The sequence below is a fragment of the Perca flavescens genome, chromosome 20 (assembly GCF_004354835.1).
Source record: "Perca flavescens isolate YP-PL-M2 chromosome 20, PFLA_1.0, whole genome shotgun sequence".
In the NCBI taxonomy this organism is placed as follows: domain Eukaryota; kingdom Metazoa; phylum Chordata; class Actinopteri; order Perciformes; family Percidae; genus Perca; species Perca flavescens.
In genome coordinates this window covers 6,997,034-7,021,429 of record NC_041350.1, presented here as the reverse complement: position 1 = coordinate 7,021,429, position 24,396 = coordinate 6,997,034, and the positions used below count along the sequence as shown (strand labels likewise).

General features: G+C 41.2%; 1 protein-coding gene across 3 annotated transcripts in view; it reads right to left on the bottom strand.

The window, feature by feature from the left end:
- Positions 1-6,417: 6,417 nt before the first annotated feature.
- Positions 6,418-24,396, bottom strand: part of daam2 (dishevelled associated activator of morphogenesis 2) — a 107,282-nt gene continuing 89,303 nt past the window's right edge. For 2 of the 3 annotated variants that reach the window (XM_028566074.1, XM_028566075.1), the window contains exons 17-26: positions 23,631-23,737; positions 21,500-21,584; positions 20,933-21,039; positions 19,811-19,899; positions 17,715-17,883; positions 16,283-16,390; positions 14,451-14,511; positions 13,250-13,381; positions 7,722-7,892; positions 6,418-7,212 (exon numbers count right to left, since the gene is read on the bottom strand). In XM_028566074.1, coding sequence (XP_028421875.1) covers positions 7,000-7,212; positions 7,722-7,892; positions 13,250-13,381; positions 14,451-14,511; positions 16,283-16,390; positions 17,715-17,883; positions 19,811-19,899; positions 20,933-21,039; positions 21,500-21,584; positions 23,631-23,737 — 1,242 coding nt within the window. In that variant the 3' untranslated portion in view covers positions 6,418-6,999. The remainder of the gene's footprint in view (positions 7,213-7,721; positions 7,893-13,249; positions 13,382-14,450; positions 14,512-16,282; positions 16,391-17,714; positions 17,884-19,810; positions 19,900-20,932; positions 21,040-21,499; positions 21,585-23,630; positions 23,738-24,396) is intronic. The other variant, XM_028566076.1, reaches the window with a different exon arrangement.

Here is a 24,396-nt window from a genome sequence, read left to right as displayed (position 1 = left end):
TTTTGTTAGATCAATGTTGGTCATGTAGTTATTAAGGACAGAATTACAGAAGCATCACTCTTTCTCCATGTTTTCTTCCAAAAGTCAGTGAACCAACAGTGATGTATGTTATTGGGTCTTGATTAGTGCCCTAAATATAGGGCACTACTGTAGACGAGTGTCCACTGCCCTCCAGTGGACAAAGTGAAGAACTACAACACGTCATTATAAGAAAATAATACTGATATTGTTTGTTTAGCATCAATACCAACAGTATCACAATGACATCTCTATTGTTATTTAAAAACAAAAACTCTGAGCTCGCCTCATATTTAATATCTCTACAGCAATACAGTCCAGAGACTTACTTGTTTTGGTTCCCTTCAGAAGCAGAGATACGCCGTTTCAACCAGTTGCTCCATGTGATTGTAAATCATCCACGAGCTTTAATCCAGCATGGAATACTGTGTCTTTGGAACATAAATAATTTGTAACATAAATAACATTCATTAATTCGTACAATAACAAGCGTGAGTCAACTATTTACCACCACTTTACTTTAAATCTCACATTAGTTTCTGTGTCAGTGTAACTCTCTAAAGTGTCCCCCTATACACAACTCCCATTCATATAGGTTCCTATCGGAATTGTTGTACTACAATCAGAGCCTGTCTATGGAGAGCCTGTTCACTCCCTATCTCACTCCCTATTAGCCCCATTGTACCAACCTGGAATTTTCCCGAGAGTGGAAGTTCTCCCCTTATTAGACATTCTCTGACTACAATCATAGATATAAAATGGATAGAAAGGCCATTTCCATTCAAATCAACGTAGCAGAATGGTCAGAGCAGCAGCCATTTTTTTTTTCTGTACCATTGCCATGGTCTTGGCCTACTGATCTGTCTCATAGGTCATAGCAGACAGGAAATGCATTGGAGATGACAAACCAACTTTTTTTTTTTTTTTTTTTTTTTTTTTTTTAAGTGTATGGACTTTTCTGGGACAAAATCAAAATCTTATAATTGTGTAAGTTATAGCGTTCATTGTTGTTCTCCCCGATTGCTGAGAGTTACATCAAGAATGTTGCATAGCATGCTTTTCCCCCCACTGTAGGCTACATCTTTTCTCCAACCATACTCAATACACAATTAGCCTACACCGCTGATTCGGAATATGCGTCTCAATCAGGGTTTTTACCGCAGTTGGCCTCATGCCAATAGTATATAGTAAAGTAAATATAGTAGGCCTACATTTTGAATAGAACACAATTCAATTTAGCTAAATAAAACACATCACATTCATTGTTAATTTAGCTTGTTTTTTTTTCAACAAATTGTGTGTCCAAATTTTCAATGGGCTCTTAAGGCAAAACTTTGGATATGTGGAAACCTTAATTGGCCATGTGACAAGGGCTGGGAAGGTTTTTTTTGTCACAGAACTATATAAAAATAATGTGAAATACACTTATAATAAACTTGCCCCAAACTTCAAAAAAGAAAACCACCCCAGGCCCCCCCTCTAGACCCGCCCCTGGCTGGTTGAAGGAATGAAAGAGGGACGCTATATTTGCACGGTCCAACAAGTCCTCCACCGCTGGTAAACTTGCTACATGTAAACGGGAATATTAGTGGAATACTTACTCTCATTATCCATGTAAACAGCGTAGTCGGAATATCGTCTTTTTTGGAATTGGGGCAAAAACTGGATTATTATGTGTAACATAGTGAGTGTAAGCATGTAAATCATTCTCTCGTCCTGCATCAGCACACATCACTGATTTCCTTCTGTATACACCTACAGTATGACCCAAACAGTCATCCCAATAACACATTCTGAAGAAAAGATCATAACCAGTTGTAAGGGACAAACGTTTATTGTAACCCTACAAAAGACACAGGGTGAGAAAAAAAAATACAAAACAAAAATAAAATTAGAGAAATGAAAGAAAAAAAAAAATCTCATTCTTATACAAGTCTCAAAACTATCCATCATACACGGACCACAGTTTATTTATTCATATTTTTTTTAATATAACATTTTGCTGTAATGCTGTGTGTACATACAAAATATAGCAAACTAAATAAGGCAAATAAATAGAGGTACAATTTACAGGAAAATGGAACATTCCTCAATGTTTTTTTTCAATTTTTTTTTTTTTTTTAATCTCAAACATCAACAATGGTGTACAAAATGCTTCTTTTTTTGTCCAACTGTACATCTTTCGGTGGAAGATACTTTTTTTTCCCAACCATAAAAATACTGACTCCTCACAATTATACAACCTCTAAAACTGGGTGCAACTTTTCTCAGGCAGTACAAAATGTCGTGTAACAGGTGTGTTCCACATCGCAAGCAATTCTCTATTAAAGTCAACACATCACACTTTGTGCCCCTTGTCGAGGCATGCAGTTTGACGCGCATTGAAGTGTGTGATTTGACAGAAATTTGGTGGTGTTGGGAAACATCCCCCCCCCCCCTTTTTTTTTTTTTACACACAAGCAGGTGTCCGACATAAGAGGATGTCAAACTCAGTACACTCCTGTCACTTTTTTTTGTGCATGTGTCCCCCCAAATCCCATCTCTGCCGTGACCCAACAGACTGCCTGTTAATGTTATTCCAGCGGCCCAGCCGGAGTCCCAACCACACTTGCCCTTTTTTTTTTTTTTCTTCCCACCATGTTTTTTTGCACCACTCTTTCGTTGCATCCTTCTCATTTCTAGAGGGATCCAAGCCTTCAAAATGGCGCCGCAAATGGAAATGTCCCATAATAAAAGTGCATTGAACAAGCTACTAATTTCATTCCTCTGGTTTCCATCTGTACACTCCAAAATCAGCCAGTCAATGGCCAAATAAACATCCAAACATGTAACAACATAAACTTGTAATAATACTGACAATGTTGCAATACCCTCTGTAAATAGTCTGCACTACAATGCGGGTTAAAGCTCTGGATTAAGAGTTTAAAGGGTCTGCCAAAGTCTGATATACTAACTCTGATTAACTTGAAAGACAAAAAGGAGTAGAGGTTAGGAAATCAAATAGCTCAAATATACATGAAATGCTGGTTAAAGAATAGGCAATCAATACGTCATTAGAACTTTTCTGATATTTCAAAGTGTCTGAAAGTTTGAGTCTATTTGGTTTGCCGGTTAATCTTCTCTCTCCTTCAGTTTGAGGATCAATTAAAGGACTAAACCCCCTGGTAGGATGAGGTGTCTCTGTGAAGTGACCGATAACAGATAAATTAAAAGGTTTAGGCAAAAAGGATTTTTCTCTGTACAGGTGACAGGTCAAACTTCTCTGATCGCATGCCAACCATGCTGAAGTCACTCATTTTAACAGACGTTGGTGAGTTAATGTGCCACATCGTGTTAACATTTCGTAGAGCTGCTTTTAATATGCTTGTGATGTCAGCTGGGACACTAAAGTGCACCATCTGAAACCACAAGATGGCGCCAATTAGTGTAATTCCAACTGTCCGCTGCATTACTTAGCGGACAATGTACTGTACATATTTTTTGGAAAGCTACAAGCACTAAAACACAATAATAGGAATGGTAAATGTGTGAAAACGGGGTCAGAGGCACTTCGATGTGAAACCTAGACTAAATAGAAAAGCTGGCAGAATGAAGGAACAAACCGCCATAGCCCATTACTACTGTAGTAATTACACACAGCAGTGGGTGTTAAGTATTTAGTCTAATTACTTAGTTTGTCCAGAAAGACTGTAAATTAAATAAAAAAAAACTGTCCGACAATGTCAATAATCCGACAATGTCTTTTTCCTGGTTCTGTAACACTACTGTTACACTAAGTGCTTATTGAGTCAAGTGCAGAGGGGAAATTCAATCTCCAATTGAATGTGAGAACTAGGGAAAGGAACTGCAATACCAGTCCTAGGTGTTTAACTGTAACTTTTACCACTTTAATCCCTTACGAACTGAACCAAAATCCTTTGGCCTGTCAAACTCAACCAATCTTAACCTAATAAGAAGGGATGCACCGAATCCAGGATTTGGCCGAATATTGGGCTTTTTGATAGGGCTCGGTTTCTGCCGAACCTTAGAATTTTTTTTTTCCACCAAACCGAACCCTACGCTTGCACTACGCTGGTCGACGTAATGACGCCGCAGTTGATTACTGGAAGGTGTTTATGTAGGTGGAGCGTTCAATGCAGCAGGCTGTGAGAAAGTGAACATGGAACTCGTGAGCAGAAAAAGTCTTGTTTAGCTACTTTCAGTACTTTCAGTCAAAAGAAGGCGATTCAAGTCCAGCTACATGTTCAATTTGCAATGCCGATTTGTCTCGTGGTGGCAAGGAGCCTAACAAATGAAAAATACACTGCTGTGGACGTGGTTTACTTCATTAATGTGTTTACTGTGTTAATGGACTGAGGATGGGAGTAGGATTCAGTATTCGGCAGAATCCTAACCAGTGGATTCGGTATTTGGCCGAACCCCAAAAATCTGGATTCGGTGCATCCCTAGTAATAAGGATACATGACAAAACATGAAGCTAAAATGTGCATGAATAGGCTAACACAGTATGTGTCCATTTTTAAATTTGTTCTGAAAAAGTCAAATGTTCCTGCTGGACCGCTCACACATGGCTCTATACTGTACTATAGTAACCATGTGATGCAGATGAAATGACTAAAATGGGTTATCAAAGAACAAAAGTGGATGATTAGCAGGATGACACCAGGATATTCACCATGGACTTAGTGTGTTTCCCCTCTATCCGCTTCCATTAAGATGTATGTTCACAGGATTCTTGTTTGTAATGGATCCACACTTTCATTTGATGTCCCAAATTGCTTCCTCTTCTCCCCTAAGAATTGACCGGGAGGGACTCCTTCCGCAGAACAGCCCTCAGCCCAGGATTACAGCCCTCTCTGTGGGTACACCTCATGTAGCAAGCTACCCTGTACTGCACTGGATGTCCATCTTCAAAAAGACCATCTTAATGTTGTACTGAGGCGAGCCCATACTTTACATCGCAGCCTTTGTCATGCCTACTGCTAAGGTTTTAGAAATGCATATATAAATAAAAAAAATATACCTCCTTGAATATTTCAAAAACGTAAAGAAAAATGACCTCAGTGGGCTTCGGTATGTATGTAGGTCTGACTCTTGTTTGGCAAAAGGTTGCCCATAGTAACAGGGCCGTATCTCAAACGTTTCAGAGAAGCTGGAAGGAAAGATGCTCTCTGAGGCTGTTGGTGTCCTGTTAATGTCCACCAGTATGCAACTCATTTGCATCAAGCCACTATTTTAAGTCCTACACCCTTTAAGTGCTTTGTTGTACCCTGACTTTGCAATAACAGACGAATTACAACGCCGACTGAAATAAAAGCGCACAGAAACGCTGCATGATGAGCCGGAATCTTGGCAACAGAGCAATCAGGCGATAAGTTTACCTTGAGCAATCTTCAACTGGACTGATGGCTCTGTCTTGACACCACATGTTTTAGCACCAGTGTTAACAGATCCTTCAGATACTATGGATGAGATCATTAAACGCCCAATGGGAACTGCTATACAGCATCCTTTTGGCTGCTATACTGCCGAGTTCACACATGGTCTGCATTTTTGCTGTAGCCGATGGATCGGACCACACATTCAGACCATGCAGACAGGTTTGAATTTGTACAGTATATGGCATTCCATTAACTTTGTTCTAGATAAAAAGGTCATTTTAACACAGAGAGACCCGTTTCCAGAGGACAGTTTGGATCGGCTTGTGGAGTGTAAAGTTGGTCAGAAAAGCTACAGTGCAAACAAGACATACAGGTGTGAAAAGGACGAGCAATTATCTCTTTGACATAAAGCACAACAATGTATAGAAATTCACTTCCAACGTCAATGTGAACTTGCAACACCAACAAATAATGCATCGCGTGTACAAAACCCCAAAAATGCCATGAAAATATAAAAAAAAAAAAAAAAAAAAAAAAAAACTCTACATCTTTGCAATTAGCTTGTCTGCATCTAAATATAAATATATATCAACGCCTAATTGCAGTATGTTTTGTATTAGTACATTTACATTTGCTTTCTCTTTGCTTTGGCACTGGTTCATGCCAGAACAACGTTGAAACCAGTGGAGAGGTGAGGCTTGACCCTTGTGGCACAGTTCTCATTTTGTCAGGTGGATCAAGCTGACAAGTTGGTTTTCCTTGAGTTGTATCCTCTAAAAACCACTGTTTGGGGTGTACGTACGTCCTTCCTGGGAACGCTGTGTGCCCCCTCCCCCAGCTGTGTATCGTTCCAACAATCATTCAGAAGTCTACAAAGCACTCTGAGATTTGCGGAATACACACCCCTCTTTCCAGTAAAGGAAGTTCATGGATACCCATCCATTCTGTGTCTGAAAAGTCTCTTTTCTGGGGGACACTTGAAGCAACCATTGACTGTGGAGGTGATTGCTTAGTTGCCCCCCCCCCCCCCCCGCCCCCTTTCCCACCTTCTTTTGTCAGTTTTCCCCAATCCTTTCTCTTGGACTCAAGTCTATGTACACTGTGACTGGCTGATCCCAAAGTCCTGTGTGTTTTAGAGCCAAAAAAAAAGATAGGACTGCTCCAGCACCAAGGAACTTTCAGAGGAAGAGTGGAGGGGTTTATGGGGGGGGAAAGCAGTGAAAAACAGCGTGGTGATAGAGAGCTGGAAGCTTGTAGCACAGTGTTAAAGAGGATATGGTCAAAATATATGGGATAATGTGTCACAGTGGTCTGTCCGTTCATCCATAGATCCAAACAGTCCTTCGCCCAGCTCAGGAGATCACACGACTGCCAGGACAAACCGGTGGGGAGGAGCTTTACAAGACCAATCAGAGGAGGCTGCTGCCTCCTTCAGAAGGGCGTGGCTGTCCACACATGGCGCTACATGTCCCAAGTCCAGCCGTTAGTCACATCCTCTCCAATGTTCCTGGACTAAAAAGGTGTTAAGAGATCTACACCAGGGCAGAATTTTGGTGTCTAGTGTTATTTTCTTTTCCTTTCCTTTTTTTCCCCCCCCGAACTAGTAGTTTACCTTGGTGACGGCTCGCTCGCGGCCCCCGCCCTCCACTAGCTGGTTGACTGAGCGCTTGCGGTTGCGCTTGAATTTGTTCAGGTCCTTGTCAAAGACCTCGCCGGAACGCAACGCCGACACCAGGTCGTCAAACTCGCCCCCGACCTCGTCGGAGGCCCCGCTCTTCTTGGCTCGCCGTTCCCGCTCCCTCTGCTCCTTGAGCTGGAGAGACGGAGACAGGAAGTCAGGGTTACAAAGACAGAAACATGAAAGGAGCAGCACTTAAAAAGGTGCTGTAGGTAGGACTGCGGAGATTCAGGACTTTGCAAACAAACGTGAACATCGACAACTTCTCAGTCCCTCCCCCCCTTTCTGCTGAAGCCCAAAACGGTCTCCTAAGCCCCTCCTCCCACAAGGGAGAATGAATTTGTGTGCATGAGCAGTGGTTCTGATTGGTGCATCTGAACAGGTGCATCTGTAGTGCGATTTTGCAAATCACACTACAGGCTGTAGGTGGAGCCAGAGGAGCCCGATTTGTTTTGTTTAAATGACCTGCTTCATGTAGTTCTACTGGAACATAGGGTCAGTTTCAGCAAATATGACAGAAAGTTAGTTTTATAAGTCTTACCTACTTTTAACAAGTCTTTTAAACAAAATGTTAAGGCAAGAAATAAAACAGTCTTTTTCGTAAACCATTGCGGTCTCAGGTTTATTCTCTAAATGGGTCTCACCATGGCCTCCATTCGTGCCCTCCTCTCCTCCTCATCTTTGCGCCGCTGCATGTTCTCCAGGTCCTGCCGTGCTTCACTGAACGACTGCAAAAAGGTGTCGAAGATCCCGAAGAACTCATCGGGCTGCATCCTCCCTTCTTCCTCCCCAAAGTGCTTCAGAGATTTGGTAAACTGCACAGAGATGACCATTTATAAAATCTTCTCATTTTGACAGGGAGTGACTAGAAGCTGGCCTGTGCACAGCTTCTGGTAGATCAACATGGACAAAGCTGATGATAAACAACAGCACAAAATGCTTTATTACACAAACTGTATTCTCTGCTATGTTCTTGTAGTGAAAGGCACCCGTGAGCCCACACACACACACACACACACACACACACTTGACCACCTTATGTCCAGCCTGTTCAGTCCAAGCTGTCCAGTGCTCTGTGCCAGGACGATGCCTGCAGCCAAACCTAGTCTACATTCCTACACACACAGCTCGGTGCTGTACTACAGTATGCAGCAGAACACTGAATGACCAGATCAACTCAATGTCTTGCTAAAAGAGAGGCCAGCAGGACACAAGGGCAGCACCACAATTCAGAACATGGCAAGTACACAGATCAATTCTTTCCTTTTTTAAAGAGTGTTATTATTAATTCTGATTATATTGATTTCAGAAAATAAAAACACATTTTGCATGCAGTTTTTTTTTAACTTGACATAACCCAACTTACGTCTAGCCCTCTTTAGCTGCTACATGTTCCACTGTAGCACTCAACTAGAGCTTCAAGTGACCCATTTCACATAATCATTTGTTGAATTCTTTAGATACATATATTGATTTGTGCAGCCTTCAAATTGTTAGTCGTTTTTTTACACTGAAGCAAAAATGTCTCTTTAGAATTTAAAGGGCTACATACCTACAATTTAAATTAACATCTACTGTAGTATAATGTATTTAACATAAGGATAAGGTAGCATACAATAAAGATAACCAAGCAAAGTACCTCAAGTCACAATTACACTGAAGTATAGTACCTGAATGAATGTACGTGCATTCTTTTGTCCAATGGTTAATTTTGCTTAGGCAAATTTGCACATTGAAAGGTTGTAACTATGTAATAACTGTGCTGGCATATGACTGTCTCCCTGCAGCCCAAAAAAACACAGGTGGTTGGTTGGAAATCAGCAGTGTTTACTGTGTACTCTGTTCTATTCTTATCGTATGTCAGAGGAAGGTGACAGAAAACATCTTTCCAGTCCATAGTAGGCGAGTATACTGTATGTGGTTTTAGTGTTGTGATATGAAGGAGTAGGGGATTGCTCTTTTTTGAGGATGCATCCTGTCATTATGGGCTGGTCACCATGGCAACCCCCACCATCATCCCTCTCCCTACTGTAATTATGTGTCTGGTCAAATCTGTTTCCTATCGTCCCCTCGGGTCTGGGCTAAATGAGAACACACGCACGCACACACATTTGAAGTTGTTAGAAATCCACAGATTTCTTTACAGGCTGTTTCAGACCGGCTCTGGTTAACACATGATAGATTTGGCTTTGCTTAGCACCTTCTCCCTAACCACTGCTTAAAGGAACACGCCGACTTATTGGGACTTTAGCTTATTCACCGTAACCCCAGAGTTAGACAAGTCAATACATACCCTTCTCCTCTCTGTGCGTGCTGTAACGCTGTCTGACAGTTCCAGCGTTAGCTTAGCCTAGCACAGATCCTGCAGGTAACTGGTTCCAACTAGCCTACTGCTCCCAATTGTGACAAAAGTGACAAAATAACACCAACATGTTGCCGGGAACTATATTCTCAGACCGGCTTGCTGCGAGCATATCACTCCGCCAAAGTACTATATTCTTCCGCCTAAGAATATAGTTCCTTGTTTGTTTAGGGATAGAAGGTGGCTGTGTCTCATGTTACGTTGTTTTTTTGTACTCGCTGTGACTCTACAAATCACAACATGTAAATAGGAACATGTTGGCGTTATTTTGTCACTTATTCGGAGCAGTAGGATTACTGGAACCATTCACCTGCATGTTCTGTGCTGGCCTGATGCCGCTGGAGCCGTCAGACAGCATTACAGCACGCACGGAGATGAGAAGGGTATGTATCGACTTATCTAACTCTGGGGGTTACGGTGAATAAGCTAAATTCCCAATAAGTCGGCGTGTTCCTTTAAATCCTGCTAATTATACGGAGGTGTTTGGGACTGCTGTGTGTTATAAAAATGCACCAAAGGGAAACCTATTTACAGACAATATGACATTTTTATCCAGCACAAAGAGCTTGTCTGGGAAGACAGGTATGTCCTCAGAGAATCAAGGTTGGTCTCATTGTTACTTCTGGTTGTATCTGATCCACCCTCCATAAACACTATTACAGAAGAAGTTAACCAAGCTTGTTCGTTCAATAGTGCCTTAGTTTGTGGCTAGCACCCCTTCTACACCCTGCTAGTCTGCCAACTTATTGCAACTGTGAGGTGGTAGGTTTAATGAAAGTAGGCCAGTGGGAAATATGTTTTGGAAATTGGTGTTGAGGTAGAAATTAAAACATGGCCAATGTGCACTGACCCTGCAGTGAAGTCAGTCTCTGCAGAGCTTTGGGTCGGTGCGCCTGAATAAAAGGATCACCATTTTTAACTGTGTTACTTAGCTTTGATCCATTCATTGGCCATAGCATGGAGAAACAGACCCCATTTGGTGGTCACAGTTAAAAAACAGATGCTATCAGAGTGAAAATCTAACTACAGACTTTTAAAATGCTATAGTATCATTTATGCATGCCCCCCCCCATTTACTACTAATCACATTAACTGTATACTTCCACAAACTATTGCCCAAAGCGACAGCCCATTGGTACAGATGTCTGGTCCTCCACAGGATGAATTGTAATGTAATTGTATGTAATAAGCGTAGTGATGTCTGGCCTTTTCTTCCAGCGCCGTCATCAGGTCAGAATTTCAATTTGTATACTACTTACAACTAGTTTACAACAAACTACCTGTAAAATCTCCGCAAATTAGCAAATGGTGAACATGGTAAGCATTATGCCTGCTAAACATTGTTGTGAGCATGTTAGCATGCTGACGTTAGCATCTGGCTGAAAGATCAACTTGCTTGTGACAGTGATTCATCACTGTGCCTGCTTTTATTGTTCTCAAAAATGACATCACTGCTCTGTGTTACTAAATCCATCTGCACTTTACAAATCAGTCTGCAATTAACATTCGCATGAACCTGCAATGATAAAAAAAACAATTTGGACAATAATAAAATCATGATGTGTGCTGTGATGGACTAGATTACTCCACTAGGTTGCAAGTGTCTATAGGTTCATTCTTATTAATACTGTACCTAAAAGGACTGCATCTTTCAATGGCTACCTGTAAGGTGGGAAAACACATTCATGAAATCAATAAAGCAACATGATATCAGGACTTCACGTAAACATACACACCACTTTCTAAAGCCAAGTGGCGTGTTATCTGTACGCATTTTGCCGTATACAGCGGACGGGTTGGGTTTAAGAAAAGAAGAACGGGGTTGGATTTAGTAAAAGAAGAAAGCGATGGTTGACTTTAGGAAACGTGACACGCGGTAAACGATCCACCGGTCTACTGGGTGAAAGTCCTGTGTTTTACCCATGCTCCACCCCGACCAACCTCCCTACACAGATTTTTTGCCCTTTCATACTACTCGCTACTGCATGAATTCACATGCAATCGCAAGGTAATGTAAGTCAATGGAGGACATAAAGTTCATAAACACGCTAAAAAGCGAGTATGCGTCTTGATAACGCACCAATAATGGCATATGAACTGGCGTGTCATACATACGCCACTTCATGAGATCAGTCTGACTAAAGACAAACATTTCAGTCTTTGGTAAATGGTTGGCAGCAATGAGAAGAACAGTATACATAATTTAAAGCAACTGGGCTAAAATGTTCAAAGACATTGGTTTGGTTGAGTTAACGGTGAACGTGAGACTTCAAAAGCTCTCCGACGAAGACAGATCGATACAGTAGGTGCTGTGTTATTGTTCCAACCTAAGTTGCTACTAAAGGTCTTTTATTAGCCAAATTCACAATATTGCCAGAACTTGGCCACATTTACCAATGCACTTAATTCTGCCTTTTATCCATTTCCACTGCCAACAGCACATGAAGCGGTGGAATATCTTGAAGCACTCCCTGCTCTACTTTTTTATGTTTGAAACAGAGCAGTTTTGTTTTTTGGATAGAGACTGGATCTTGTATTGTCTGTGAACATGTCAATGTGTGGGTGTGTGGATTATTCGTTAAGGATAAACCCATCCAATCTCCCTGGATAGGAGAAAAATCCCTCCTCTCCTCGGGAAACCTCTGCCCCAATAACCCACATGACCTTGGACAACTGTAATCCTTTGTAATGTATGTAGTAGTGTCTACCGAGGGTGTGTGTGTGTGTGTGTGTGTGTGTGTGTGTCTCTCTCTCGCACATACATTTGTTGCCATGGAGCTTTATGAGCCTCACTGGACCGCCTGCTCTGTTAACTGTAGTCATTCTCCTCTACTTCCTAAAGACCCAAACACAGAGCGCACACACCCACACTTCCATAATTGTATTCCACTGGAAACCTAACGGAGTGTCAGAGAGCCTTGACAAGCACTAGACACGGTAATGCGTCAGACTCACCACTTACCAAACATACACACACACAGACACATATACACAGACAGACAGACACACAGTTGTGCTAGGAAAAGTGTATTTAGAGTCTGGGCCGGTGAACACAGGTTCTTTTGTTTTACAGCAGTAACCGGTGCCCTGCTCCTCCCGTTCTTTTCCCATGACGTCCCCACTGGCCCCTTTTCCCTCCAATTTTTCTTACCGACCACCTCCTTGAACAAATAATTAAGTAGAGGGGAGGCTCTACGTGAAACCCCAGGGCCCTTCCTCCCGTCAAAAGCTGGTGATCCTTTGGCAAATTTAAGCAATTTGGGTATTTCACATCATTACGTCAACTACTTTGGTAAAAGACAAGCCCTATGATAAAGTACAATGTAATATCTGTAACTATTAACCGCAGAATGCTAATTTAAAAGCTTCCCATGTGTCAGCATCAAGATGCTTAATGTGCAACCGAGTGCCAAAGGCCTGCAAATTAAATAACATGTTCACATAAATCTTTTCAACATTGTCTTGCTTTGGGATTCCCACAATGCCACTGATATCTTCAGCTTACATGCTTCCGAACATACATCAAGACACAAGGGGGTTTAAAAGGCTATTTGTCCCCCGGCCCTGCTGGAGTCATCAAACTGGACTAAGAGGGATGCACAGAGGCTTCATGGTTTCTCCCTTCATTATTTTGTCTCTTTTTTTCCTCCCTTCTCTTCTGTCTGTCCAACATGAAGGACAGCCAGTGAGGACTACTAGCACAGGGTGTGTTAGAGCCCCGCACGTGGACATATGAACTTACAGTACAATCTTCTCTCACAATCACATACATTGTTGACTGTACAACTGAGTGGTTACGCGGTTAGCTACCTTGTCCTTGGCTTCACTCAGCTGGTCCTCCAGTTCAGAGAAGCTGAAGCCAGCCACGGTGATGAAGTCACCGATCACAGCCACAAACTTGTCCCCGCGTTCCCTCGTCCTGCTCTGCTGGTATTGCAGCTCCTGGAGGGGAAGAAAACAGACAAAAGACGTGTGTGAGATGTGCGTGTTTTTTTTTTTAAAGATTATTTTTATGGGAATTTCCACCTTTAGTGATAGGACAGCTCAGACACGAAAGGGGAGAGAGAAAGGGGAAGACATGCAGGAAACCGCCACGTCAGACCGAACCCTGGACCTTCTACATATGTGTGTGCCCGCTCCACCAACTGAGCTAACCGGTCATGAGATGTGGGTTTCTCAAACTAAAAAGTGGTAAAGCTATGAGAAGGAGGAAGCGAGACAGAGGAGGTGATCAGTGATTTCTCCTTTAAGTCAAGGGCAGAGCATCTGATCAGTGGCAAGGATTTTTAGGTTCCTCAGTTACAGAAAACATATTATACTAAAACAGTCCATCTCTTTGAAGTGTAAACCCTATTTTCCAACTCAGTGCTTGATATTCCACCAGCTGGGCTGTTTTCACACGAGCAGCTGGCCGTTTGGACAGCCGGGCAGGAAATGATACAGCTAGACTATCCAGTCAATTTACCAAAAGCCCCCCCCCTCAAATATCGTTCATGTCTCCTTTACAACACCACAGATGATGAGAGATTCATCTTGGAGGTGTAAAAAATAATAGATCTTTCATCACCACCAGAAAAGAGAAGGCATGGAGTTAAATTACAGGAGTGCTTGGAGTGGAAGGTAGATACTAGCTTATTAAACATGTAATTGTTCTGTAAATTACTTGTAGAGACAATTTAATCTGTGAGTGGCAGGCAAGATGCTCTGCTTCTGAGACGCTCCCGGCGTGGTATGGCGCGTGGCGAAGGACGGAACAAAACCGGAACGCAGCACGGACGCCAGCGCCTGGTGGAGAATCGGAGTAATATGTGCATGTATTCATGTGTTCACATAAGGCCTCGGTTCTGTGTGTGGCTGCAGTTGTAAAGTTTGCTGTTCCATGTCAGTGTGGAACATTACCAGCATTTAAGCACCTCGCCCTGCTGTCCATCACTGCCCTGCTCCAAAACATAATTACAGACAGGAGAAGAACCGATGGGAGGGAACGTGACACAAACGCACAACAACTCACCGCCTCTAGAGCCTTCAGTCCACTTTTGATATTGTGCACCTCTTTTTCCAACTCCGACAAACTAGTGAAAGACAGAAAAAAAAAACGATACAAAGACAATCATTGTCTATTGTCTTGTACTGCACTTCCCTACAATTTTTTAGGTATAACCTGTGTTCTAATTTTCATTTTCAATGTAATTTCTTATAATGTTAAAAAAAAATAATGTTATAATAATACACATCACCTACTGACTATATATCCTGCAGTAGGGCTGCTCGATTATGAAAAAAATTCATAAGCACGATTATTTTGGTCAATATTGAAATCACGATTATTTAAACACGATTATTCATGGACTTTCGGAAAGATCTTGCAATTACTGAACTTAAAAAAGAAGGCAAAAGTTAAACAAGTCAACAGTCAAAACACCCAGAACTGTGATATTACCCTTAATACTTTACCCATTTGAACTTTTTTTACATTCTGAACACAAGACAAAATAAAACTTTACTTGCAAAACGCAACGTGCAAAATAATAGTTTTTTCCCCCCCGATTATTCTGTTTTTGTGATCATTAGGAGCTGAAATCGGAATTGCGATTAAAATGTTGATTAATTGCACAGCCCTATCCTGCAGTGTGTGTGTATATATATATATATATATATATATATATATATATATATATATATATATATATATATATATATATATATATATATATATATATATATATATATATATATATATATTATAGTATGTTTAGTCTAGTCTTTTGATTGAGTATTCACTGCAACACTAAACCACATGCACTTAGCTGCTGCTGTAATAAAGATACATAGCTACAGTATGGTGAAAATGTCCCCACGGTCAGTGTTGGGGAGTAACGGAATACATGTAACGGCGTTATGTATTCAGAATACAAATTATGAGTAACTGTATTCCGTTACAGTTACAATTTAAATAGTTGGTATTTAGAATAAAGTTACATTGTTAAAATCAATGGATTACATAACAATTCTTCTCTGTTTCACGAGTTTATTCAATCTGAATAAATTAAGGCAACTTAATGCATTTTCCAGAAGCCCCGATATGAAATAGAAAAAAATTGCTATTTGCGTGATCAGTCACAATGGAGTCGGAACCGGCACAACAGAGCCAGGGCAGCAATACGTTTCTATCTTGGAAATTCAAACAGCATTTCACATTAAAGAACGAACAGAGAGAATGAAATACAGCTAACTGTGCCGTGCAGCCTCTGCTTGCCAGCAACCAACCTCCTTTCAGCTCCAAATTACTCCACCTCCAACCTGAAGAAGCATCTTAAAGTAAGTTATTTTTTTAATTAGCCAAGAGTAGTCGTCTGTTGTAGTTTTACTGTTCACCTTGCTATTTTAACATTGACGTGCGACTTTACATTCTCCTAGGTGCTGATTTACTAGCTCCAGAGCAGTTTAAAGACTATAGCCCCGTTTGACATGCTAACTAACGTTAGCTAAAATTAGCTTGTGGTAGCTTAGACTGCAGTTCGATTTTTGTAGTAGGCTATGCAGTTCGGGACTACCAATACAATAATCTATCTGCTTGTTCAGGTACACATTCAGCTAGTTGGAAGAAAACGAACACACCATTATAGGCCTGTTTAGTAAGATGTGACAGCCGCATTCCTTCACCTATAAAACGCAATTCAATGTGGAAGTAATCTTTAAGTAATCCAAGTATTCAGAATACGTTACTCAGATTGAGTAACGTAACGGAATACGTTACAAATTACATTTGTGGGCATGTATTCTGTAACAAAATACGTTTTGAAAGTATCCTTCCCAACACTGCCCACGGTAAACTGCACTTACTTGACTTTGGCGGCCTCTGGTACGCTGCTGAGGTCTTCCTGGATGTACAGCGTGTCATTGTAGTTCTTCTCGACGATCATGATCAGGTAGTGCAACATGGTGATGTTTCTGTTCAGTCACAAGTGAAGACAAAATGGTTTTTAACAAATCTGGGAAACACTTCTTTATAGAGTTGCTTATTAAAAGGATCATCTTAAATACTTTTCTTTAACACTTAAGATCCTAGGCTGGTTTTGCTTAGTTTTAACAAGTTATTATTACTTTATTTCCAGGCTTATGATATAGTCACTACACATCTTCAGCGGGAAAGCCGTATGTTGTTATTGTCAGGGGAAGCTTAGATATACCACCATCTGGCATGTTAGAGGTGCTATACACTAGGGCTGCGTATTGGCAAGAATTTGGTGACGTGATACATATCACGATACATGGGTCACGATTCAATATATTGCGATACTGTGCGTAAGGCGATATATTGGGATTGTTTTAAAGTATAATTTTAGAAAAACTAATATTTAAAAAAAAGACATGATGTTCATAAAAGTCAAAGAAGTTTACTTTAGGTAAACAATTCAGTACATAGAAAATCAAACTGCCAGTTTGGGATTGTGGTTCACAGGTTCTTAGTGAGCTAATGTTTATATGCTAAAGTAGGCCAAAGTTCAGCCATAGCTACGTAGCGTCTGGCAAAAAGTCAGGCCCTGTTAGGCAAGGACACTAGTGGTGTGTCTCAGCATAGCCATCTAGCGGTAGGGGGTTTAAACACAACATAAACGTGAACCACTGTCTTACATGAATATTTTTTTTAAAAAAAAAAAAAAAAAAAAAAAAAAAAATCGATTTTGCCTTTTTGAAAATCAATACAGTATTGCAAAATAAAATATTATATAAATGAAAAAAAAAGCATTTTGCATTTGCGCCGGATGTCAGGTCCTCTCTTCTATTTGAGCTATCTTATTTGCATTCCAAGCCTAACACTGTCTAGAAAGATTGTAATTGGTTTAAAAAAAATTACAAACAAGCCAGAGTGTTTTTTTCCCCCTATACCAGAATGTTAACTTGTTAAGCCAGACCGATAGGGTCTGGCAATGGGACACTATGCTTTGGGTGATACAAACAGGAAATGTAAAATTGCAGTGGAGTAACTGTGGTTCACCTAAGTCTAATTTGTTTGCATTTTGACATTTTTAACTCCATGGAAATCTAGCTGCATTAGCTGCTAGGAGTCCCTGTTGCACTGTAAACATGTATGGACAGATAAACAATCAACTGCGTTAACTTTGATACTGAATTCTAAATTTAATAAGTATGAGGCAAGATATGAAGATCTAAGGAGCTCATTTATATATGAATTCTGAGCAAATGTGTGGACATTTATCCATAACGGACATCAGAAAAACTGAGTAACCTTGGTCCCCCCCCTATGGCCGACCTGTCTATGCTGGACTTGGTGTCAGCGATCTTGTTGAGGCTGGAGACCTTGAAGCCGTACGCGTTGCCTCTCTGGCCCTTGTTCATGAAGTTGCCGAAAGCCAGCACCACCTCCAGGATCTGAGTCAGCCTCTTGCTCCGGACCACCTCCTTGGACGCATTCAGGATGGCTGGAGGAAAACAGGGAGAGAGAAGCAGCTGGAGAGATCATATAGTTGGTGATTGATACGTGTGGACTTGGCTTAGCGCATCACTTAACCTTCTCGATTATATAACGAACTGGCCTTTCTCGATTCCCTTCCATTCTGTTCCTCTACTCAGCCCCCATGCACACACATGCAAACTAAAGTCTCTGTGTGGTACGTGGCCCAGAGGTTCTCATCCTTTCCTTTATGTTTAACATCCTTCATGATGATTGATCAATATTCCCCCACAAATTCTGGGCAGCGCAGTGGGGAAACCCATCAAGTCTCCATCCATCCATAAAACAGCAGGGGGAAGGGAATATTCCAAACACAACCCCACTCTGTCCGTTTCTTTCCCCCCTGAGAACAGACTGGTCTGGCATAGTGCAGGTGGTTCCCTCTCTCCACAGAGGAAACCTCAGTGTGAATGTGAAAATCATTAACAAAATCCATATTGTTACAGTTCTTTCTGCAGTGAAACAGCATGGGAACCATTCTTCTGGCTCCGCTGACTGCTGTGTTCTCCTGGATGCAGAAAAGCCTGGCGGGCCCACTGCACTGTCTTGTATAATGCTTCTATTGAACATGCTGGGTGGTCCAGGGAAATATAGGCTCATCTCAAGTATAATGACAAAGTAACATGAATAATAAAAAAATGTAAAAAAAGACTTTATAACGGGCATCGATGAACAGTGCGGTCTGGGAACATTTGGATCCAACAACAAAGATTGTGGAGGCTTGAATCAATGATTCAACTCACTTTCTTTCCAGTAAAGTATGTGTAAAGATATATTTTATTTGACTCAAATGAATAGACTGACAAACAAGCTCAAGCACACACACACAGGGCTACAGCACTGCCAGCCCAAATAATGTGATGTGCTCATCAGAGCTGGAAAAGGGCATTTAGGCCAGCGGAGAAATGCCTTTTTTAAGAACTCTGGCTCTAACAGATGCTAGGACAGCTCAGTCATGACACACCCATGTGCACGAGTCTACGGACCTCATTGGAAGCCTATTCCCAGAGTCTTTGAAGTGAGCTGCGGTGTTTACAAGGGAGGCTCTCCCCTCTCAACACGAGCCAGCTTTCCAAAACAGCCTCCTTGGTAACCTGGAAGCTGGCTTGAAGGGGAAAAACTACAGTAGGCCAATAAACAGTTGGCCACCCGCTCTCACCACACACACACACACACACACACACACACACACACACACACACACACACACACACACACACACACACACACACACACACACACACACACACACACACACACACACACACACACACACACACACACACACACACACACACACACACACACACACACACACACACACACACACATTGCCTAAAGTGTTTGCCTAAAGTGTTCTAAGCGGATGACATTTTCAGTACATGAAAGTATTTTTTGCTGCTAGGCGTGTACAATCATTTGAATGTGGGATGCCTTAAAAGCATGTTCTTTAAAATCTAATCTTCTGCTCCATTTGTGTTTAGCAGTGTTGTGAGAAACGGTTTAAACCACGGCAAAGTGCACTGCTTTAGGACAGTTGTGATTAGAGAAAGAGACTAATGTCTATTAATGGGTCAGCCTTTTAAAGGATAGAGAAAGCTGCTGTTGCATTGGGCCTGCAGTGGAACTGTATGTGGCATCTGATCAAAATAAACTAAAGTGTGTGTGTGTGTGTGTGTGTGTGTGTGTGTGTGTGTGTGTGTGTGTGTGTTTTCATCACCCTGTGCAACAGTGTGACTCAACAGTGCAGCTCTATTGCACGGAGGAATAAGATATATCAGGTTTGGCAGACAATACTTGTTCTTATGATCAGATTATTTGTTGACAAAGAAAGAAATATATAGAAAATTGCCAGCCTTATGCTTTATAGGGGCCCCCAAGGTGTTTGTCCTTACCTTCAACCTTAGGCTTGGTTTCAGCGAGGCGCTCTGCAAACTTCTTCTTAAAGAACAGCGCCTGCAGTCTCTGCTGGTAGTGGTCAATTCTGATGGGAAGGGAAGAAGAGAGGTTAAAGGAGGAGAAAAGGGGAAAACCGAAAGGAAAGGGGGAGTTGCATTTGCGTCCAGGGGAGTGTAAGTTCAAAGCTAAAAGTCACCCAATCGTATAAAACTCCCCTCTCAGTTTTCACAGGCCTTTTATCATCTAATAGGCTCCCATCAAGTTGGAGAGTTGAAAAATGGGTATGATAAACTTGTCCAAAAGTTCAGTGAGGGAGGGAGTGGCAATTTCAAAGAAGGACCAGGGATATTAAATGGCCAAAAAAAAAAAAAAAAAAAAAAAAAAAAAAAAAGGAAATAACTAAATCCCAGATGTATTCCTACGACCAAAGGAGATGTGGTCAAAAGGAAAGAAAGTAGACAGGGTTATATTTCACTGAAGGAAAAGAAAAGGTTTAATTATCTTAAACAAATAGTGCAGCTTCGGAGAAAGGATGGAATGCAGAAAAGAAAGTCACTGATTTAAAACTTCTCCGCTCTCTGATGTGATGGGAGTCCTCAAAGAGCAGCCATGACTTCATTTCACAGCTATAATGATGAATCACCCTGAAGTCTGAGGCTTTAATTTTTTTATCCCAGCCTCACCATGCTGCTTCAAAAGCTCATTCTTTTTGAACAGACACCGTGCTTTGCAATATTTTAGGATCTATTTGTGGTTGATGTCTTGATTCAACCACAAAATCTGCATGTTGTTAACTTTGGAAATCTTCCAATTCAAATGCTGGCCATAGACTGTCTACATGATGCAAACTTATCACATCTGTTTTATAACTGAGACACCAACTTTTGTGTAACTGATATTCATGACCTTGGTGAATATGTGTACCTTAATATAAAGTGTTATGCTCACTTTATTTTTACTAGTCGCACTACATCAATGTTAACCAGCCCTGCAAATTGGGGATCTATGAAATTCTGAGCTTTGCAGATGGTTTGGCTGCATTGGAAAATGTAGTAGACAACAGAAATCAAATACCTAACACACCGATGTTTTTGGATGGTAAATGTAGTCCTGTGTACCTGCTCATTTCAAAGAGGAAGCGATCAGCCCGCGCCATGCGCTCCAGCTCATGTTTGTGCTCCTCCAAGAGATCAATGTCACTTTTCTCTGGGACAAACTTCAGCAGCTGCAAAAGACGCGCGGACAACGTTAATCCACACGCTAACGCTGTCGTCTGTGGAGCCAACTGAAATGTAAAGTATCCAACGCTTTCCAGGAAATGGGATATTAGCTTTCTTTTAATGTTGATTAACTTTAAATCACTGTAGCTATAAGCTTTCTTAACCTCTCTTAAAATCTTTAACAATACAAAATGACACACTAAAATACCTTGGAAAAAAAGCCAGGCCTATTGACCATCGCAGGTTGTTTGCTTTCTGCTTCTTTGTCAGAAATAACTGATATCTAGAATATAATATCACGTTTTCTGGGCCAAGTGCTGGTTAGAAAAAGTACATCAAACCTCTGTGAAGCAACAATAGAATATACATTTTCTTTTCCTATCAATCAAAGCCATACACACAGTTATAGTAGCAGAGTAATGAACTCTTCCATATCATATATACATGATCATTTATCAACCTCACCTGCTCCAGCATATCTTTGGCTAGCTCTTCCCTCTCATCCATCTCGAGGATCGCCCTCTTGATCTCTTCATTGCTCATTTTTAACCTGCAAAGGAAGACAACTGTTTATTCAAAGTTATTTAAATTACATTCAGTAAATGTAATATAAATTACCACATTACAAACACATAATAAAGAAACCTGCAGTGGACTGACACTAATACACACACACACACACACACACACACACACACACACACACACACACACACACACACACACACACACACACACACACACACACACACACACACACACACACACACACACACACACACACACACACACACACACACACACACACACACACACACACACACACACACACACACACACACACACACACACACACACACACACACACACACACACACACCAGAGTGAGTGGGCTGCGACTGCTGGACAGGCGTCCTGAGCTACCAGATACCAGTCCACACTCCGTACTTCGGTCCGTACCCCTACAGAGTGAGCTACTGCCACCCCCCTAAATAGAATACTGGTCTGGACCAGTGTCAGGCCCCGGGAGCACTGACAGCTGTTTTGAGTACATCCGAGCAGTGTTAAGTGTGCTGGGTTGTAATCAATAACAACATTGTTAGCCTGTGCATCAAAAGCCTTATTGAACAACTGCTGACCCCATTTGGGTCTAGTGTGTACCCTCGGGTCATTTGCTGAGTTCAGGGACCATGCGGCAGCTTTGTCAGACAGAGCAAGGTCTCCGTTAGCCTCTTTATTGATCTGTAAAGGGAGAGCTAGGATTCAAATTCTCTTAAGGGCTTTGGATCAATGCTGTTGGAAGACACACAGATGGCCACCATATTGTTGGGTGGATTTTAAATGACAATTGATTCCAGTTTAAATATAGTAATACTCAAAGCCCCTCGGGAGTTGGCTCATTTTACGTGTTATGCTGAACTTATTTCATATGACTTAATATGGCGACTGATAGTACTTGAAGGTCTTAAAATAGACATAAACCTGATTGAAATCTAAACACTACTCCAGAGATACACCCTGGGCAATGCTTTCTCTCTGTCATACGACTCAGTTTTCTCTTACAATGGAGGGAAATTCAATTACACTGACAGATGTCCTCGTGTGTCCATTAAAAACACATTTCCTGTAGCAGACAGAAGAAGCACCTGCCTCAGGCAGCTTCACACTGACTTACAGCTATAACCCCTGACCCAAAGGCTGCTGTGTCACTTATTTCACAAAAAGGGGCATAGCTCATGGAGTCCCTTCAGAATTATAATCAAATTAACAGATAATAACTAGTTGTTTACTGATGGTACAATGTAGCATAATGAATATGTAGTTTGAGGCTGCATGGCTTCAGTCAAGTCTTCAGCTGACTTGTTTTTAATTCCCTATACTGCTTTTTAATCTTTTGTTGATTTGATTCCTTGTCCCCTAACTTCCCATTTCCTATATTTACTTGACTTTGGCTCATCACTAAGACGCAGAAAGTGGATCATATCACTCCAGGTCTGAAGTCTTTACACTGGCTTCCTGTCCCTCAAAGAATTGATTTCAAAATACTTTGGTTGCTTTCTTAATCACTGGACGGTTTAGCGCCAAAACACGTTTCTGAACGGCTGCTACACTACAAACCTTTCAGGTCTTCTGGGACACGTCTGCTTTCTGTCCCCAGAGTCAGAGCTAAACATGGGGAAGCAGCATTCAGTTTCTATGCTCCGCATATCTGGAACAAATTCCCAGAAAACTGCAACTCTGCTCCAACTCTCTGTTGTTTTAAATCAAGGCTGAAGACTTTTCTCTTTACTGCTGCCTTTCTTTAAATGATTCTTTACTTGTTATACTGCGCCGTAACTTTTATTCTTGTATTTTATCGATAGTCTTATTCGATTTCTGTTTTACATTTTTAACTGTTTTTTTAACGGCTCTTTAATGTTTTATGTAAAGCACTTTGAATTGCATTGTTGCTGAAATGTGCTCTAAAAATAAAGCTGCCTTGCCTATCATGTCAGTTGTTTCGTATTACAGTTTGTATTGTTATCTCTGAATTGTCGTTTATCTGTATTAATCTTAAACCATCTGCCTTGACTGGAAAGTCACTTTTGACCCTTACTTTGAAAGAAGGATGATACAATTCTGTGCACGTCTACCGTCGATGACAGAAAGCTCTTTGACCTTCCGCGTGCTGACGTATATGTCGTCCATAGAGCCCGTCTCTTTCTGCAGAAGGATAAAAGACAAGAGATCCAGATTATCTTTGCAACATAGTTCCATTTATAAGAGTGCTCATATGATATGCAAAGCCTGCCCAATGAAAGGCCCCCTCCTCCTCACATCTGTTTGCCATCTTTATCTTGTTGAAAGAGGACATGACCTTCTAAGCATTTAACGATGCATTCATTTGGTGCAAACATTAAAGAAAAGTATGAACAAAAAAAAAGATTTGCAGTTTGATCACTGCCAATATCAAGCACAGAATAAAAGAATAAATTAAACTCCAGCCAAATACTTTAGTTGGCCCCAGGTCAAGTTCCGTGACCTGCTTTTGCAGTCACTGACTGTGAATGCATCAGTTCTCAGAGGCCATAATACACGTCTCATTAAAAATGATAAACCCTAGACTGACTTGTGGAAGGTGTATGAAAAAATATTCAAAGGAGAAGAAGAAAAAAAAAAAGAAGACATACAGTAAATAACAAGCAAAAACAATAAAGCAGGTCCTGTGAGTGGAGATTTCATTTGGTGAGTCACCACTGTGAACACAATGCAGGCAGGGCTATAAACCTTTGTTCGGGCTAGTCACATATTTCTGTAAGCTTCACATGAATGTAGTATTAAAATTCCACAAGGAGAAAGAATACATGTCTGAGAAAACCGGT